The sequence below is a fragment of the Hippocampus comes genome, unplaced genomic scaffold (assembly GCF_001891065.2).
Source record: "Hippocampus comes isolate QL1 unplaced genomic scaffold, H_comes_QL1_v1.1 scaffold116, whole genome shotgun sequence".
NCBI classification, from domain to species: Eukaryota; Metazoa; Chordata; class Actinopteri; order Syngnathiformes; family Syngnathidae; genus Hippocampus; species Hippocampus comes.
In genome coordinates, this window is record NW_017805120.1 from 789,488 (window position 1) to 806,724 (window position 17,237).

Consider the following 17,237-nt stretch of genomic DNA (forward strand, 5'->3'; position numbering starts at 1 on the left):
ACGTTTTCCTTCCTGCCATTTTCTCTTGCGCTTGTCCTCGTTAGGATGAGGCTGGATCTGATCCCAGCTGACGTGTGAGAAGCAGGCTACACGCAGGACTGGTCACAAGCCACGAGTAGGGCACATTAAGACAAACAACCATTCACATTCAAGTGGATGTAAAAAGTCCACTGTTCAAATGGCAGAATTCTTTGTACAAAATAAATCACTTTAAAAAAAATCCCTCTAATTGCTAAAAGGTATTACAAGAACAGTACAAAAAATGCAAGGAAACATTTTGGGTGAAATAGATTGCACAGACGCTTATCATTCATTTTTAAATATTGATTGAATGAAACAAAATGGGCTGCCGCAAAACGTGCACTTTTTTTCCATCTGATTTGTACTAACGTCCTAAAAATAAATAAATTAAAAAAAAAAAAACATTTCCGTAACGCAAAAAAACTTCACATCCCAAGCATCACTTCGGTTTTTTACCAACCAATCAAGTCATCCTTGGGTGTCACATGACACTCTTCCTTCCTGTACTGCTCTGTTCAAGGGGCTGTTTAGCCGTTTGGGCTAGCTTTTTAAACATTCCCTTTTCTTAAAGTGTGGACCAAAAAAATAAATAACGGGATTAAGCAGGTATGTTGACAGGCAGACCACTTAAAAATCACCCTTTTGTGTATTTTCCGTGAGCGTGTGTCAAGCTGACGAGATTTCTTTGTTCACTGTGCAGTCCGACTGACAGTTGGACCTGAATGATGCCACTCTCTTGCTAGTTTTACTAACGCAATGCTAACGTAGAGTTTCCCAACGATGATTTGTGGATATTAAAAATAGATACGCAATTTTTGGTTGGAGTGTTGCTGTATGCCTAGCAAACAAGCTATAGCCGCCTTTTATATTCTGCTGTAAAAAAAATTAATAACCAAAACTGCGCTAACTTGTGGTGAGCCAATGGAATAATAAGCAGGCACAAACTGCATTCCCAAAGGCAAGCACAATGTCTAATGAGTAACTACATTTGTGACTGCGGTGTTCTTGTTGTGACTCAGTAATGACTTCCTCCCTCCTAAATACACATTTTAAAAAATCAAATACGATTATTTTAACCCGATGCAAATATTTTTTGTATTTCACGCGCTAAAAACAAATATAATTTTGCTAATTAAAAGCAGACAAATTTGAAGATATGTGATTTTTTTTTTTTTTTTTTTTGCTTAGTGTTGCTCATCTCGTCTTACCTCCAATCAGGTTTTTTTGCGGCAGTTACCGTGGCAGTGGCATCCGGGACCATGTCGATGTTCAGCACAGGCATCCTGGTACTGACATCGCCCATCCACACCCTGCGCATCGCCCCCGTGCTTCGCTCGGCTGCGCAGCTGGTGGAGCGCACCCTCTACGTCCACCTGCACCCGGGCCTCAACCTGTGCGGTGGTGGCGGCCAAGCGCGGCCCGTCTTCATCCCGCCGGCCGTCGACCTATGCTCGCTCATCACGCGCCTGTACAGCAATGCGGCCGACGTGTGCTCACACCTCGATGTCCGCGTCCTGCTCACTCACATCCACCCCCCGTCCAACATGGGCGGCCCCTTCCCCACGCCACAGTCCCTGTCGCACTCCCCCGAGGTGCTCCTGACAGACTTCCCTCTGCAGGACCCGGCGCAGTCGCACCAGGTGACGCAGTGTCTGCAGGGCTACGCCGGACGCTGCTACGCGTGCCAGCCCGGCCTGCCGTCGGTGTTGCTCCGCCCGCAGCCGGCCACGCCGCACGAAGAGTCGGAGTCCGGGGCAAAGGAGCCCCAAGGGGATGGTAAACCGTTGGAGACGTATCCTGACGTGGTGGTGGGTGGCACCTTCGACCGCCTTCACGGGGCCCACAAGACCCTGCTAAACGTGTCGTGCTTGCTCGCCACAAGACGCTTCCTCATCGGAGTGTGCGACCAGGGAATGCTGAAAAGTAGGACTGCAACTAACCATTATTTAAATCATGGATGAATCAGTTGGAAAAACAATTTTAGTGGCTCACACTAAAAACATTTGACTATTAGATATTTAAAAAAAAAAGCATGAATGTGTTGAATTCATCTCATTTATTTCTGAACTTTTTACTGGTGGCCTAGTCGGGCCTGCGGAAATAAACTTTGGGGGGGCTGACAGAGTCACGTGGTGGCCCTGGGCCATTGGGCCACTGTTAATATTGGAACCTGATTCAGGTTTCCGACATTCAGATTTCCTCCTTGTCGCCCACAGAAAAGGTCCTGAAGGAGCTAATCCAGCCATACCACCTGCGCGTAGAAAAGCTCCACGAGTTCCTGCGGGACGTCAGGCCCTCGCTACAGGTGGAGATTGTGCCCCTGGACGACCCGCTCGGGGTGTCGGTGGTCGACCCGCTGTTACGTTGCATCGTGGTCAGCGAGGAGACACGCAAGGGGGGCGAGGCCGTCAACAGGACTCGCATTAAGAATGTAAAGTAGCCCCAGGCTTATATAGAAGAGTGACCGTGTTGTGTTTTAACAGGATTTTTTTGCTTTCTGTGTCATTCAGGGCCTTCCCGCTTTGGTTCTTCACGAGATCCAACTGCTCAAGGATGCGCATCACTCCGAAACGGAGGAGGAGAAGATAAGCTCATCCAGCCTGCGCTCCCGCTTGCTGGGAACCCTCCTCATCCCACCCAAAGTAGGTTCACTAATTTAGATATTTTTGTTGTTGTTTTTTTTCCCTAAGAAATTGAAAAAGCTTTTGTCAGTGTTTTCGGTTCAAGTCAGCTGTAGCTTATTGTTGACAACCCTTCGGATAAGGTCGGAAAAAATCATTCCACTGAGCTGTATGTCGGCTCATCCTGTTTTCCGGGGTTAGGACGCGCCCCATCTCCCCCTCCAGCCGTACGTGATCGGCCTGACGGGCGGGAGCGGCAGCGGGAAGAGCGCCGTGGCCAAGCGTCTGGAGGACCTGGGAGCCGTCCGCATCGACTGCGACAAGCTGGGCCACCAAGTCTACGAGCCGGACACTGCCGCCTACCACCGCGTCGTGGAGGAATTCGGATCGGGTATGCTCTTACTTGGCCTCACGCCCATCACTGGAAAATAGTCAACCCTTACTGTAATTGTATTTTGTTTTTTAATCATCCTTAGATATCCTAAATGAAGATAAAAGCATCAACAGGCGCGCCTTAGGGAAGAAGGTGTTTGGAAAACAGGTAACAAAACATATTGAGTCACATGTAGAGGTCCCGGCTGATTTGTTTTCCTTTTTCAGGACAGATTGAAAGCACTAACGGACATCGTGTGGCCTGAAATTGCACTTCTGGTCAAGAACATTATCAGCCAAGCCAGGGAACAAGGTAGAGGTTTAATTTGTGACAATGTCAGAAGTCACAGAGCATACGAACTTGTTTTTTTTTCCCCCCCTTGGTCAGGTAAAGATGTATGCGTGCTCGATGCAGCGGTTCTGCTGGAGGCAGGCTGGACAGACATGGTCCATGAGGTGTGGGTGACCATCATCCCCGAGGAGGAGGTGCGCTACATGTCATGCAACCGGTTGCTGTTACTCGGCCATCACTATGGTCTACCAAAGTACATAGTTTGTAAACGAGAATTTTTTGGGGGGGGGTGGACGTTCTCCAGGCGGTGTCTCGGATAATAGATCGAGACGGCGTGTCACCGGAGGACGCCCAGCGCCGCCTCCAAAGCCAAGGTTCCAACGCGCAGCGGCTGGAGCATGCCAACGTGGTGCTCAGCACGCTGTGGGAGCCCGAGGTCACTCGCAAACAGGTGGGCTATTCCTCGTCCGCAAAGTATTCAAAAATAAAGCTTTCCGTTTGCGCATCTCGTCAGGCTGTGACATAAAATTGTGTTTTGTCCTCTTTCCATTCCAAAAAGGTCTTAAAAGCGTGGAATCTACTTCAGAAGAGGATGCAGCAGAGACGGGCAGCACTATAGGAAAATAAAGCCGGTCAAGCTGGAGGAGAAGAAATGGTACGACCATGAAAGTTGATGTGCCTCTGCAGTTGCCTTTTGACACGAAGATCAACTCAAATGTGTGCCTTTCACACTCAACCCAGCAAAGGCGATCCCCTTTGCTGGACAGTGACAATTGCTTTCGACCCAAAGGGCGGGAGAAAACTTTGTGCCCCTGATTTTTGTAGGCTGAATGTCCGCCTTTGCTGGACAGTGACAATTGCTTTCGACACAAAGGGCGGAAGAAAACTTTGTGCCCCTGATTTTTGTAGGCTGAATGAATCTCGGTTGCTCTGATAACGGCCCACAAAGCGGGAAAATTGCCACGTCATCTTGCATCCCGTGTCAGTGACGCAGGGTCAAACAAAACTGTGCGTACGGGGCGATTGACACCGCTCTGAATTTGTATTATTTTTTTACTACCATAGCGGGGTCAAAACTGTGCGTACGGGGCGATTGACATCGCTCTGAATTTGTATTATTTTTTTACTACCATAGCTTTATCATGCGCGAAATGAGTGTACGGGGGACGGTGGGGTGGTTAGTGTAGAAGATATATTTTTTTTCAAAGACTGCGTGGAGTCAAATATTGGGAAACCTGAAGTAGGGCAACCACAGCTTTCTCTTCACAGCTGACTTTCAACCCATCCAATGGCGTATTTATGCACATCATCTTTTTCAAGCCATTTAAGAACTTTGGTCTTTGACTCGCACCGGTCAATTCTTTTGAGTTAACAAGGGACAGAACGTTTTACTATTTTTTTTTTTGTGCCGTGGAGAATTTCCCCAAATAAAAATCAATGGTCTTTATGTGCTGAAGTCGTTTGAGAAATTTAACGGTCGCTGCGGTGGGCAGCGTTCTGCTACTATCAACAACAAAAAAAAGCAGCTTGGGAATAACTGCCTACTGTAGTGACTGATGCGCCAGTGTAACTTCAACTCACATGATTGTTTTAAATGGAGCTTTTATTTACGAATGCTATTAAAAGATTCACATTGAACATGGACTATGCAAAAAAACAAAAAAAAATTCTCGACTCATGTTGAATAATGCAAACGTTTGACCTTGTAACAGCATGCTTTCTTTCAAAAGGAGGAATACTTGAGTAAGTGCGTCTGCCGGCAATGCGACATTGCCGTGTATTTCCCTTTACGTGTCTACTGTGAGTCGGGCGGAACATGAGGCCGCCCCCAGCTGGTTGCTGGCCCGACACACGTACACGCCCGCATCCGATGCCTCCACGCCGGACAGGACCAGCGAGCAGTGGCCGTCTTCGCCGTATTGCATCTTCACTCGGGACGACTCTGACAGCGGCTTGTCATCCTGGAGCCATTGCACCTCCGGATGAGGGTATCCTAGAGGTAAACGACACAAGGAAACACCCAAACATAGTCAATATAGGCATCATGCATTGTCGATAGTTTTATTCCCATTTTGCCATAAGAACAGTGTCACGATTAGTGACATTGCGATATATCATGATCACATTTCTTACATGATCTCCAATTGCATTGAAACAAAATTCCTGTCTTTTTGGGGGTCAACTTAGTTTTTGCACTGAATTCGTGACTGCGGCAACTTGTGTCATGTTCAGCTCATAACTGACATGATGCGATTTAATTAAAAATGCTCACTCCAATCAAAATATTCCTGCTGATTTTTTTTTTGTTTTTTGTGCATGGTTGTTGTTTTGCCTCCCGGGTTAATGAAGCGCCCGCGGTCGTTCTAACCATCCAGTCGGCACGCCAGACAAGCGGTGGCTCCCACAGGGAGGCTGGCGTCCTTCAGGGGCTCCTGGAAGCGAGGCTCGCCGTGCAGCTGCTTATCCAGTGAGCGGATGGCTTCCTCTGCCTCTTGGCTCCAGCTCGGCTCTGGATCAAAAAGAAAAGTGGGCTTTCGGGATTTTTTGCGGCAGGGGGCGCAAACTTGTAGTGACAATGTGAAAGTGCGAGTCATCTGACCGCCATCCAGATGGAGCTCCAGGACCTGGAGCTCCAACTGCAGTGCATCCACAAACGACTCACTTTTCCCGTTTTGTGATAGCCTCATTCCACAAGGGAGTTCATTTTCCTCTTCAAAATTCCACACGCACCAGAATTATTTTATGTACAGCTTCAAGCTTCCTCTTTGCACCATTCTGAGCATTATGGCCAATTTATTTTTTTAATACTTTTTTTTTTAAATCCTTTTACATTTTAACAATGGGATATGTGTAGAATCTTGAGGAAAATTATTCCATTTTGAAATAAGACTAACGTTCCAAAATGTGAGTGTGAAAACAAAACACACTGCATAGCTTTGTTTGTGTGTTAACCAATCTTACCGTCTGAGGAGCTGCCAGGAGAGTCTGGCTTGTTTGAAAGGTTGGCCATGCGCTGCAGGGCCAGAACAGCCTTGCCAGTTTTCTGCAAGTTTGAGAAGACAGCGTGACTACAGAGCACTGCGCTCAAACACACTTGGTATAAAAGGGCATCCACTCCTCAAACACCCCAACAACCATTTTTTTTTCCAATTTAGGGCACGCAAGTCTACTCCAGCAGATGGCAATGTTGTCAAAAAAAACTAATAGAACACAATTATCTTTACTTGCATATTGTGGGTGGTTTTATGATATAATCGTTGCTCAGTGGTGATGTATGCTGTGTTTTTTTCCCCCCCTCGTTACCTTCCACTTGCACTTGGCCAGGAAGCGTCTCATCTTCTCCTTCCTGAGGGACTTGGTGGGTCGGTTGAGAGCGGTGAAGGAGGCCATCCACGGGTGGACCAGGGCCTCGATGCATGACATCCTACTCCTGGATGAGGTGAAGCAAAAACACCTCACAGGTAAAAACTCAAATCTGTGTGGGTGGGAGGGCTGTATCCAGAGTTGACACCCTGCGTCCTCGAGCTTCCTACCAACCTTCGGTCTTTCTTCAGAAGGCCGCTGATGAAGTCTTTGGCTTGGTCTGAAATGTCCTCGAAGCTCTCCGGGTCGAACTTGTAGTGAGCTGCGGTGACGAGTGTGAAGGTCTCGGCCTCGCTACCTCCCTGGAAGGGCGACTCTCCGCTTAGCCTGTGGGGTGGGGAAGAGGGAGGGAGTTGATGCCAGCGACCAATTTTAAAAACGTTATCACTTTGGCACCTTCTTGTGGCCAAGGAACTATGTTTTAGTGACAGGAGGCGCTTCATTTAATCAGGCCACAGCCTTGTTCAATAGAAAAAGTACCAACTGGTGTTTTTACAGACGAGAGAGCGGCGATATGTGTCCTCACACTTCCAAGAACAAATCATCTATAAGCTATTCATTTTTATGGGTAATGTAAGATGTGTTTTAAAATGATTTACAAGTGTTTGGAGATCATAAATCAGGGTGTCTTTGCGGTTTAAACTATTAATATAGGCTGTTGAAACAAAGACTTTGCGAGGGGTGGGGAGGGTCATCTATCATTCCAGGCTTGGTCGCCAACCCCCACGGGGGGGTTCGATGTTGCAAGAACTTTAAGAAGGGGGCAACTATGAAGGTGAAGATCCAAATTTGGCCTGTTGAGCCTTGGCGGTGGTCTGCAGCCCGACTCTAACTCATGTCCTTGGTGTACTACAGGGGTTAGCGGATTGTATTCTGCCATTTAAGCCAAGATGGCAATGCGTTGCCTTTGCCACAGTGTTATTTATAGACAAAAAACTGGGGGATGAGAATTGAATTCCCTCTAGAATTTCAAACAGCATTGCCAGCAGGGTCGTTTAGAAAAAAAAAAAGTAGCTGCATGTGATTTATTTATTTACAATATGAAGCAGATGACTCCGATGCTCCACATGTCCGTCTCCACTCCCACGGCCTCATAGTTGATCACCTCGGGGGCCACAAACTCTGGCGTTCCATGCATCACCAGCAGGGGCTTCCCCTCTTCTAAAAAGCGCACATCAACAGGTCTTGTAAAGAGTCCAAGTCCTGGCGGTCCTCCGCTTTGGCCGTTTCCTCACCCAGTTTACTAGCCAGGCCGAAGTCTATGATCTTGATGCACGTTCCGGTGTGGTCGGTGCAGACGATGTTTTCGGGCTTGAGGTCCAAGTGGACGATGTCCTGCTTGTGGACGTACATCATGCCTTCCAGGATCTGCCGCATGTAGCCGGCGCTGGTGGGCTCCGTGTGCTCAAAGTTGTCATCCACGATGCGCTCGAAAAGCTCACCACCCGCGATGCTACGGCGGATGGACGAAAAGACCAAGTTGCGGTCCCGCTGGAAGTCCCCGGTCGCGCCTCTCAGTTACTTACTACTCCATGACCATCACCGTCTCAGTTGGGGCCTCGTAGGCCGCCAGACACTGGACCAGTTTGGGGTGGTGGAGGCAGTTCATCAGCTCGATCTCCTGCCGGGCGGCCGAGCGTTCCTTGGAGCTCTTGACCCGATAGAACTTGCCCGCATACACCTCGCCCGACTCTTTGTGGGACAGACGGAACACCTCCCCAAACTTCCCCCTGCACAGGAGAATAGTTAAGAGCATTTGAACCCAATCGGAGATGCAAATCTCGCAGTACATCCATGAGCACCACATTCTGATACATTCAGTGCTGTATCGCGATATCATAAGATCATCATCGATTGTGAATGGTTTTCTTGTATCCATTATTGCCATTGCGGTCTAAAATGATGTCTCATGGATGCTTTCAGATTCCACACCATGTTTCACAGAGGCTTCGATGGTGCAGGCAAACGTACATTCCCAGCTTCTCGTGGACGTTGTAGTGGTCCTGAAGCTCCCGTTTGGTATCAATCACCACTTTCACAAAAGGTCGCATGTCGTCCTTCTTTTCTTCTAAAACAAACAAATGAAGCGGTACTTCAGCAAGTGGTCAATTTGGAACAGGTTAGTGGAGAAAGTGTCAAACGGCCAAACTCACTAGTTGTGGCCATCGTGACGGTGTCAGACTCCTGACTTGGCTCGCTGACGCCCTCGGCGTTGTAGGCCCGTACTCGGAAGCGATACTTCCCGTAGGGCTCCAGGCCCGCGCTGACCTGGGTTGAGGTGTTCTTACACCGTTCGGCTATTTCCGTCCAGTCTCCAGATGCGTCGGCACCCTGCCGCCGGACCTCCACGATGTAACCCAACACGGCCGTACCGCCATCGAAGCTGGGACCCGTCCAGGAGAGGACGAGGGACTCGACCGACAGCTGGGAGATCACCGGGTGAGACGCGGGCGGGTCGGGGCGATCTTTTGCAAAGGTTCGGGAATAAGTACTTGGGTATCAAGTGGTTATTTCAAAGCTGCATACTCACGTATGACGCTGAGGGAGACCGTGTGTTCAGAGGAGCCGCTTCGGTTCCGAGCGATGAGCGTGTAAGAACCCGTGTCGTCCGGGTGGGCTTCGGAAATCACCAGGCTGCTGTGCGCGTCGTCGCTGCTGATGGACATCCTGGGGTCCGACAGAACCGCCTGTAGAAAAGAAGAAAATTCTGTACTGTAGTTAGCAGCATTGGTGCTGCGTCAAAAGATTTTTTTTTTTTTTTTTTACTCCCAGTACATCTACTTGCACTGTATCGCGATATTGTAACATGATGATCTATTGAGGGTGGTTTTGTTGCAATCTATCCATTGTCATATCACGATACAGCTCAAGTATCAAAAATGCTTTCCTTCTAATATTTGGGTCTCCAGTGACTCCCGCTATATGGTGTAAAAACTGCTCGACCGATCAATGTCGGAATCAATAGTTTGCTGCCAATGTATCGCTTTGCTTTATCACGATATCACATCACAATGCGTCAAAGATGTTTTCATTCCTTTGAATCCAACCGTAGTCTAGTATTTTGTGATATCATCTATGTATTGATTAACACAGTATCACACTACTGTATCATCATTGCGCTTAGATTTTTGTCTTGCGTTGTATCAATTTATGCCAGATTGGCACATCTCAGGATCATGCGTTTCCTCCAACACACGCATTAGCGTGATTTGTGATGTCGCCACATCATTACGCATCGTGGCCACTTTTCTTACAGTCACTCCGTCGGTGTTGTAGAGCGATATCGCTGTATCATGATGTATCACACCTCCGCACCCCCCAATATATCCATCGCGCTCAAAAGATCATGCCAAGCGAAACGATCCTGAGACCTTTTCTCTGTTGAATATCCAGCAGCAGGCCACGGGGACACAGGCGGAGCGGAAATCGCAGTGTAAGCGGGCCTGCTCGCCCGCCCGAACCGCCACGTGCTCCGGCGGGTTGAGAAAGTCGACAGGCGAGCCTTGAAAAGACAGAAAACAAAGCACCAACTCAGATCAAAGGTAATTATTCGCCGTGTTCCTGTCAGGCCTTTTGTTTGGGGCTCCAACTGCTCGCTACCTGTGCAAACTGAAGAAGAGGGCGAGGTGACAAGGGCGTGACGCGATTGGCAGACTGAAATAAGATGGGACCAATCGTGAGTGAGCAGGCATTGATTTGCTTTTGGCGCCAGCTGGCACTAACCAGCCGTTGTTGCTGGCAGGTGAGCTCAAGACTTGAGTGATTGAGATGTCATGTGATCACAAAACCCCGATGTGGCGTTCCTCCAATGCTTCCACTGGTGAACGTACCCGCTTCGGCTTCCGTCCTGTGACCGCTCTCTTGCGCGGACGCTTGCGTGTTGTCTGCCGCCAGCTCCATCGCGTCTGAACTGCAGCTTGTGTTTTTCTCTGTTTGAGTGCACACACAACGCAGTGGCGGGCCTTTACTCAAAGACAGCACCTTGACCTTGATTATGTCCCTAAAAAAAAAAGAAAAAAACATGCCTGTGACGTGACTTCCAGATGAACTCTTGCAGCTCAGTGTTGTGTCATCTCTGGTGACGCCATTTATGAAATTTGATGGACTCTGATGAACCTTCTCACCTAACAAAAAAAAAAAAAAGGAAAAAATAATTAGCACTTGACTGATTTCAAAGCCACAACCCCCAAGCCTTCGCTGGAGTATTCATTTGAAACCCTAATGCAGGTTTTGGACCTGAATTTGAAGCCATATCCCTAGTTTGAATTCCTAAAAGAGTGTTGAAACCCCAATCCTTTTTGAAGGCCAAACTTGAAACTCTTAATTCATGCTTGAAACATTAGTTGGAGAGTCTAACCCAAGGCAAACACTCCAATATAAAACTCAACCACATGCTTGAAACCTTAATTTAAAACCCGAAACCTTTTAAAAGCCCTAATTTGCAAGGCTTGCATGTATTCATTCTCCTACCATTTTCTCATTCGCTACACATTCCAAGCTCCGGCTAACTTCACGTGGCGTCTTTATTACTATTTTTGAACATTTTTCACATCCAGTAGAATGAAGCACAAATTGATTCGAGGTAAGGCGTCTACTTCTTCATGTGGACGACTGATACATCTGGACATGTTAAATATTTACCTTCACCCAGCCATCTCTTTTTTTTTTTTTTTTGCTTGTATATTTGTTTTTGAGTACAACACTCGGAGGAAATGAAACATCAATTCCCGGTAGGGTGTTCATTTTTTTCAATGGTCGACTCACACACCCGGTGATTAATGGCTTCTACTTTATAAAATGTTGCAGCATGAGAGCAAAGTATCGCCATCTCTTTGTTGCATGTATTTTTTTTAGCACATATCAGACAAAATGACGGATCCATCAGTGGTATGACATTTATTTCTCTCAGCGGACATCCAACGCATCCGGTGAATAACAGAAGCATGGCGTCTGTTTTAAGAAATAGGGTAGTAGCAAAATTGTCAAGAAGCTAAAGTCGCTCTAACTCTTTGATGTATATACAGTATTTGTCACTTGGACGAAACGACTCATCAATTAGCGGTATGGCGTTTATTTCTCGCAGTAGACGACAAACATGTCCGGTGATTAACTGAGGCATGGTGTCTATTTTCGGAAAAATGTTAGTAGCATGAGTGCAAAGTAACTCTACCTCTTTGTTACATGTGTTTGTCAGCACGTACCACTTAGACGAAATGAAACGTCAGTCGGCAGTAAGGCGTTTATTTCTTCAAACGGGACGGCAAGGATGTCTGCGCGTTTCAAGTGGCGGCGTGCAAACCTCCAAAAGTCATTAATGTCGCTCGCCCCTGGTAACGCTCTGCAATGTTCTCATGCAAAAGGCTGCGAGTTAAAAAAAGGTCAAGCGTGAAGCGCCCGCAGCCTCGCAAAGGGGGTGTTAAACGCTTCTGTACAGAAGCCAAAAAGTTTCACGGGAGATGCGCTCAAGTTACAAACGGTCGTAAATAAGAAATGGGCAAAATGGAAGTCGAGGATTTTTACCTGTTGGACGTGAGAACCCCGCAGCGTTTCTCATCGCCGTCGCGTCGGCGAGCGGGTCGGCTTTGCTGCGTGTGCGCCCCCGCAGCAGCAGGCGCACTGTGGACACATAAGTCTTTGGCTCGCCACCATCCTCGTCCATCCTTGCGTTTTAAAATAGCAGCTGACTTTCACTTTGAGTGATTCATCCCACGGGCCTCCTCCTGTGCAAAAAAAAAAAAAAAAAACGCCTCTTATGTCGGGAGGAGATTGCGTGCCGTGACCCCGAGGGACCCCCACTCCCCCTTCCCCTCCTCGTCGCACCCCCGAGGGACGCAGGAAACTCCTTGTTTTGCCGCCCTTGGTTTCTCGAAATCAGACAGTCACATGTGATGGTAAACAAAAGAAAAGCACTTCAGTAGGAAATGTGTGGGAGAGACAAGAGAGCAGTGATGACGAGTACAGCGAGGAAAAAAAACAAAGTGGAGAAGCGACCAGAGTGGCCCCGGGAATCAGGAAAAGCGAGTAGGGCGGCAATGCCTTGTAAATGTAGACGTCTTCACCTCCATTCGTATGCTTCGGTGCTGCTCCTCTATGGAGGGTGCGGCCCGCCGAGCTGACGCTCTTGTGGCTTTTTGTTCAGTGACTGTTGTTGCCTTGACAATGGCTGACTTCACTTAGATAACCTCTGAATAAGAGCCCGATGCGCTATTATCTCTGTCGCTTATTTTCTGGTCGGCATACAACAGTCAATAAAAAAACGAAACTGCATCAGGTGTTTATTTCTATGAAACGCCGATGTCGGTAATTTGTAAGAATGCGATAGTAGCTCACGTGTGATTCTCTTTGTTGCTGTTTTCCAGTCAGCATGGGACACGTGGGATGGCTGTCAATTCGGGGTAAGGCATTTATTTCTTTAATTTGATGACGTCTATTTGAGGAAATGTGACTACATGACAAAAATTCAACAACCCATTTTCTTTGTGTAACACAAACACAAGCATGTAGCAATCTCGTTCTGAAGTCATTTGAGTCTGTGGTGGAGAATGTGTGCGTTCTGCTCGCACGGGAGCTGCTCTGTGTCATTTTTAACCATATGGGGGAGGGGGAAGGTGCTGGGGGTCACGTTATTTACTACCAGCTGGTCCCCTGGTGATCAAAGCGTGCAAACGCACCGTCCGCTTGCGTCAAAATACCCTAAGCTGTCAACGTAGTTGCTTTTTGATCATTGTGGACCTCACGGTGGGCTTTAAAACCTCAAACGGGATCTTTGAAAAGAAGCAGATGCTCTTTTCTTCGCCAAATATGGAAGTCTCCCTCACAACATGAACATTCGTCCTGATATTTCTGAGGTCTCCATCCGGCCCATTCGCTGCCGTGCCTCATTTCCAGGCTATCGCCACTATCATTCCAGCGAGTTCTGAGGAATTGTAAACAGGAAAAGCAAACGCGAGGCACAAACAAAGTGGAGGCTGGCACTGGTTGGTCTTCCTGTTGCCAGGAAGATCAGAAGAGGCGCCGCGTTAGTAGTTTCGCATCCTGTTCCCACAAGAAGGCCAAATGTGGCTGCTCGATTGGGACTGACATCATCTGGATGCGGCTTAAAAAGAAGGGTGAAATGAGGCCCTCCTGTGGCTGAACGCTTCACCCCGCAGCAATTGTTGCCTTGTAACGAAGGCTATGGGACGCCGTTTCAGAGCGCAAGTCGAATGACTGTCCGACTAGTCATTTTTTTTCCACTACCTGTGCCACTTCTGGCATCTTCGTCTTCATTTGAAAACATACTAATGTGTGTCAACTAGTTCCATTAGCCCGTCTATGGCGTTTTGCGTGTTATGCAATTTGGAAGAGCTGCAGCGCCACAACAGTAAATCACAATTTGAAAGAAGTATTTTGACATTATGTGATTAATATATGGCAGATAGAAACACACTTTTGACATTTGACTCAAGACATTTGAGATGCAACAGGTGGTGTCCACGATAAAACCTTATCATGGCTCCAGGTGATGGAGACCAGAATTAATTAGATTTCTTTTTTTTTTTTTTTTTAAGGAGCAGAAAATAACCTTTTTTGATCTGTATTTGCTGCCAGTTACTAACAACCTTTTTCAATTTAAAATATATATATTATTCAAAGGTTGTGTTTGGACATCACTTGGGGGGTTGATTACATCCGAATATATGACTTGGTTTGCACGGCTGTCTCCGCATGAGGAATCTCGGTTTTGGGCTTGCTGTGTGAAGTTTCTGCAATGGTTTTCTCCAGAAAAATATGCAAATTAGGTTCTATTAATTTTAAGGGTTTTGCATATTTTGGTGCTCGTTTTAAATAACCGTACTTGGTTTCAAGATATTGACAAAATACATGAGAAAGTCAGTTAATGTGTTCAAGAAATTGACAATTTTAGTCCATCGTTTTCATCCTTTTACATCTTTTTCTGTCTGGAAATTCTGACGAATGAATGGAGGTTTCCGCGCCTTTTGAGTCATGGACTTCATTTCCCAGAGGACGTCACTGAGTACCGTAAATTGTTTGGAATTGACGTAAAATCAGCCCGTAAAGTAAGCGTGGGTGCAAATGCAGCAACAACTCTGAAAATCGAATGGGTTAAGCAATTTAAGAAAAAAATCCCGCTCATCAACTATCGTGACGTTAAAAGTGAAGGTAAACGGTTGTTTTATTGCAATATTAGCTATTACAGGCGTAAAAAGTTGAACCGTAATGTTAACGATAATTTGTTTTTCATAGTTGGTACGTAGCCCAGCACTGCTCCCACCATCATTATCCTGAAGCTATTGGAACCTTTTCATTTTGGTAACACATTGTTTTCTGTCCTTTTGAAGCAAAATGTATGAAAACTTAATCCAGAGGATAAAGCAGCTGGAGGGGGAAGTGGACAAGCTCAAGTCCCAGCTGAATGGAAACCACATGGAGAGCAGTCCGTCTCCCAACAACCAGAAGATCAATGTTAAAAAAGGAAAGAAAGCAAGCAAGGAGCGGCCGTTTGACTTCTCTGCACACCCTCGCCGCCACGTTGCCCTACGTCTGGCCTACCTGGGATGGGCCTACCAGGGCTTCGCCGTCCAGGAGAACACGGACAACACAGTTGAGGCCAGGCTCTTCGAAGCCCTTCTCAAGACGCGCCTCATCCAGGACCGACAGAGTTGGAACTATCACCGGTGCGGACGCACAGACAAAGGCGTCAGCGCCTTTGCCCAGGTGAGTTCACCACTTTTCTAAGTTTGGGGATTTTCACATTCCTTCCTTTGTCCTCTCCTCTCTCTTGGACAGGTGATAACAATCGACCTACGCTCCACACAGCATTCCGGGTTGGGCGTCTCGCTTCCTGAAAACGCCAAAAAAGATGCCCTCGCCGCTTCCGAGCTTCCCTACGTGAAGATGCTGAACAGAGTACTGCCTCAGGACATTCGGATTTTAGACTGGGCCCCTGTCGCTGAGGGCTTCAGCGCACGTTTCGATTGCCGGTCCCGCACGTACCACTACTATTTTCCACGAGGCTCTTTGGATGTGGCAGCAATGGCGAACGCTGCGAAAAGGTGGGACAAAAACACTGTCAAGCAGATGGAACTACTTGGCAAAATGGCCAACTGAAGTTAGAGTCCAATCGACTTTCTTTAATATATATAATGCATCTTGAGTACAATTAATTTTTACTTCCTCACCATCAGATATGAAGGCACCCACGACTTCCGTAACCTGTGCAAGATGGACGTGGGTAACGGCGTCCTGCAGTTTGAGAGGACCATCCTGTCAGCAAAGGTCAAGCCGGCAGAACCCCTGCGTGCAGACAGCACAGACCCACACGACTTGTTCGTATTTGAGATTCAAGGACTCGCCTTCCTCTACCACCAGGTATCCCTCTTATAGTGATGGTCTCTCCTTAAGTAGTGTTGAAATGTGAATTGAAGCATTGCCCCTAAACGCCGTTGCCGTGACGCTGCAGGTTCGCTGCATGATGGCCGTGCTGCTTCTGATTGGACAGAAGTTGGAAGCGCCAGAAATTATCCAGAGCCTCCTTGATGTTCACAACAACCCCAGGAAGCCACAATACAGGTGACGTCACCACATGCTATTGATCAATCTATCCATCCGTTTGTCTCCTGGCTTGTATTTCAGAAAATGAATGCCTTTTTTCCTCCCCCACTTCCCATCCAGCATGGCGGTGGACTACCCGCTTGTCCTGTATGACTGCCACTTTGACGGCCTGAGCTGGAAGCAGGAGACCGAGGAGCTTAGTCTCGCCCTATCTTCTCTTCAGCAACAATGGACGCAGAGCGCGGTCAAGGCTCAAGTCCTGCGCGACATGATTCGGGGCTTGGAGCCCATGAGTAAGAATTCGCAAAGATGCATATGAATGGATAGGAGTAACTGTACGTATGGTTAAAGCTGCTCGCCCAATCACAGGCGGGGTGTCCTCCAGCCTATGCTTGCTGGTGGAAGGCAGCCGCCAAAGGAAATACCGGCCCTTGCTGGAGCGCCCACTCTGTGAAAGTCTTGAGTCACGCATCGAGCACTTTGTGAAGAGAGGCCGGCTGGAGTTGGAGGAGGGTGAGGGCAGCGGAGAAACTGTTCACAAAGGGAAGCGATCCAAATATTCTCAAAATGCACCTGTTGTGTCTGAGGTGACTTACTTAAGTCTAGAATAGAAAGGTTTTTCCAAAGGTTTGTGTTGAGGTTTTATTATTACTATTTTATTTTTATTTCTTTTAGGTGGAGGGGGCCGGTGTTCCGTGAAATAAACACACCTCTCAATCAATTCAGGCTGCATCTCATATGTAAGCACGGTAATGGTCCCACTGAAGAAAAAAAATTAAATAAAATGGCAACTTGTTATTGGAGAGACACTCTACAAGCACCACAAATATTCAGTGAGAGATAAATTTCCCATTGACGGTAATGAGTATAATAAATGAACAATAAAGAGAGAGATTCATATATATATATATATATATACAGAGAGAGAGAGAGAAAGAACTCCCCTCTTGCTCTCTCTCTCTCTCTCTCTCTCTCTCTCTCTCTCTCTCTCTCTCTCTCTCTCTCTCCATATA

At 47.3% G+C, this 17,237-nt stretch overlaps 4 protein-coding genes across 10 annotated transcripts in view; 3 read left to right on the plus strand and 1 right to left on the minus strand.

The window, feature by feature from the left end:
- Positions 1 to 424: 424 nt before the first annotated feature.
- Positions 425 to 4,103, plus strand: coasy (CoA synthase). Of its 2 annotated transcripts, none has more exons than XM_019865855.1 (10): positions 425 to 627; positions 1,240 to 1,944; positions 2,238 to 2,452; positions 2,532 to 2,663; positions 2,844 to 3,033; positions 3,119 to 3,183; positions 3,243 to 3,327; positions 3,403 to 3,500; positions 3,611 to 3,757; positions 3,866 to 4,103. In XM_019865855.1, exons 2-10 carry the CDS (start codon positions 1,281 to 1,283, stop codon positions 3,923 to 3,925), a joined length of 1,656 nt encoding a protein of 551 aa, XP_019721414.1. In that variant the 5' UTR covers positions 425 to 627; positions 1,240 to 1,280; the 3' UTR covers positions 3,926 to 4,103. The 2 variants fall into 2 exon arrangements, with proteins under 2 accessions (XP_019721414.1, XP_019721415.1); XM_019865856.1 differs by having other exon boundaries at positions 1,255 to 1,944.
- Positions 4,104 to 4,890: 787 nt separating this feature from the next.
- On the minus strand, positions 4,891 to 15,311 carry LOC109513387 (myosin light chain kinase, smooth muscle-like). 3 transcript variants are annotated; one of them, XM_019865813.1, is made up of 16 exons: positions 15,223 to 15,311; positions 12,190 to 12,389; positions 10,695 to 10,793; positions 10,500 to 10,598; positions 10,041 to 10,171; positions 9,200 to 9,356; positions 8,823 to 9,134; positions 8,641 to 8,737; positions 8,196 to 8,399; positions 7,905 to 8,122; positions 7,707 to 7,830; positions 6,844 to 6,996; positions 6,610 to 6,736; positions 6,268 to 6,349; positions 5,675 to 5,815; positions 4,891 to 5,299 (listed from the first exon to the last, which is right to left on the minus strand). In XM_019865813.1, the coding sequence occupies exons 2-16, from the start codon at positions 12,326 to 12,328 to the stop codon at positions 5,094 to 5,096; spliced, it is 2,289 nt and encodes a 762-aa protein (XP_019721372.1). In that variant the 5' UTR covers positions 12,329 to 12,389; positions 15,223 to 15,311; the 3' UTR covers positions 4,891 to 5,093. The 3 variants fall into 3 exon arrangements, with proteins under 3 accessions (XP_019721372.1, XP_019721373.1, XP_019721374.1); XM_019865814.1 differs by lacking the exons at positions 12,190 to 12,389; positions 15,223 to 15,311 and adding an exon at positions 11,871 to 11,988; XM_019865815.1 differs by lacking the exons at positions 4,891 to 5,299; positions 5,675 to 5,815 and adding an exon at positions 5,847 to 6,003 and having other exon boundaries at positions 6,253 to 6,349.
- On the plus strand, positions 10,156 to 16,945 carry pus3 (pseudouridylate synthase 3). 3 transcript variants are annotated; one of them, XM_019865860.1, is made up of 9 exons: positions 10,156 to 10,211; positions 13,029 to 13,064; positions 15,012 to 15,387; positions 15,460 to 15,725; positions 15,858 to 16,041; positions 16,133 to 16,242; positions 16,345 to 16,517; positions 16,594 to 16,811; positions 16,900 to 16,945. In XM_019865860.1, the coding sequence occupies exons 2-9, from the start codon at positions 13,048 to 13,050 to the stop codon at positions 16,921 to 16,923; spliced, it is 1,368 nt and encodes a 455-aa protein (XP_019721419.1). In that variant the 5' UTR covers positions 10,156 to 10,211; positions 13,029 to 13,047; the 3' UTR covers positions 16,924 to 16,945. The 3 variants fall into 3 exon arrangements, with proteins under 3 accessions (XP_019721419.1, XP_019721420.1, XP_019721421.1); XM_019865861.1 differs by lacking the exon at positions 10,156 to 10,211 and adding an exon at positions 12,422 to 12,690; XM_019865862.1 differs by lacking the exons at positions 10,156 to 10,211; positions 13,029 to 13,064 and adding an exon at positions 14,706 to 14,832.
- The window catches only part of dcakd (dephospho-CoA kinase domain containing), a 3,195-nt gene continuing 2,857 nt past the window's right edge, over positions 16,900 to 17,237 (plus strand). Inside the window, exon 1 of one of the 2 annotated variants that reach the window (XM_019865901.1) lies at positions 16,900 to 16,964. The gene's annotated coding sequence lies outside the window, so the exon portion shown is untranslated. Of the gene's footprint in view, positions 16,974 to 17,237 lie in introns of both variants that reach the window. The other variant, XM_019865902.1, reaches the window with a different exon arrangement.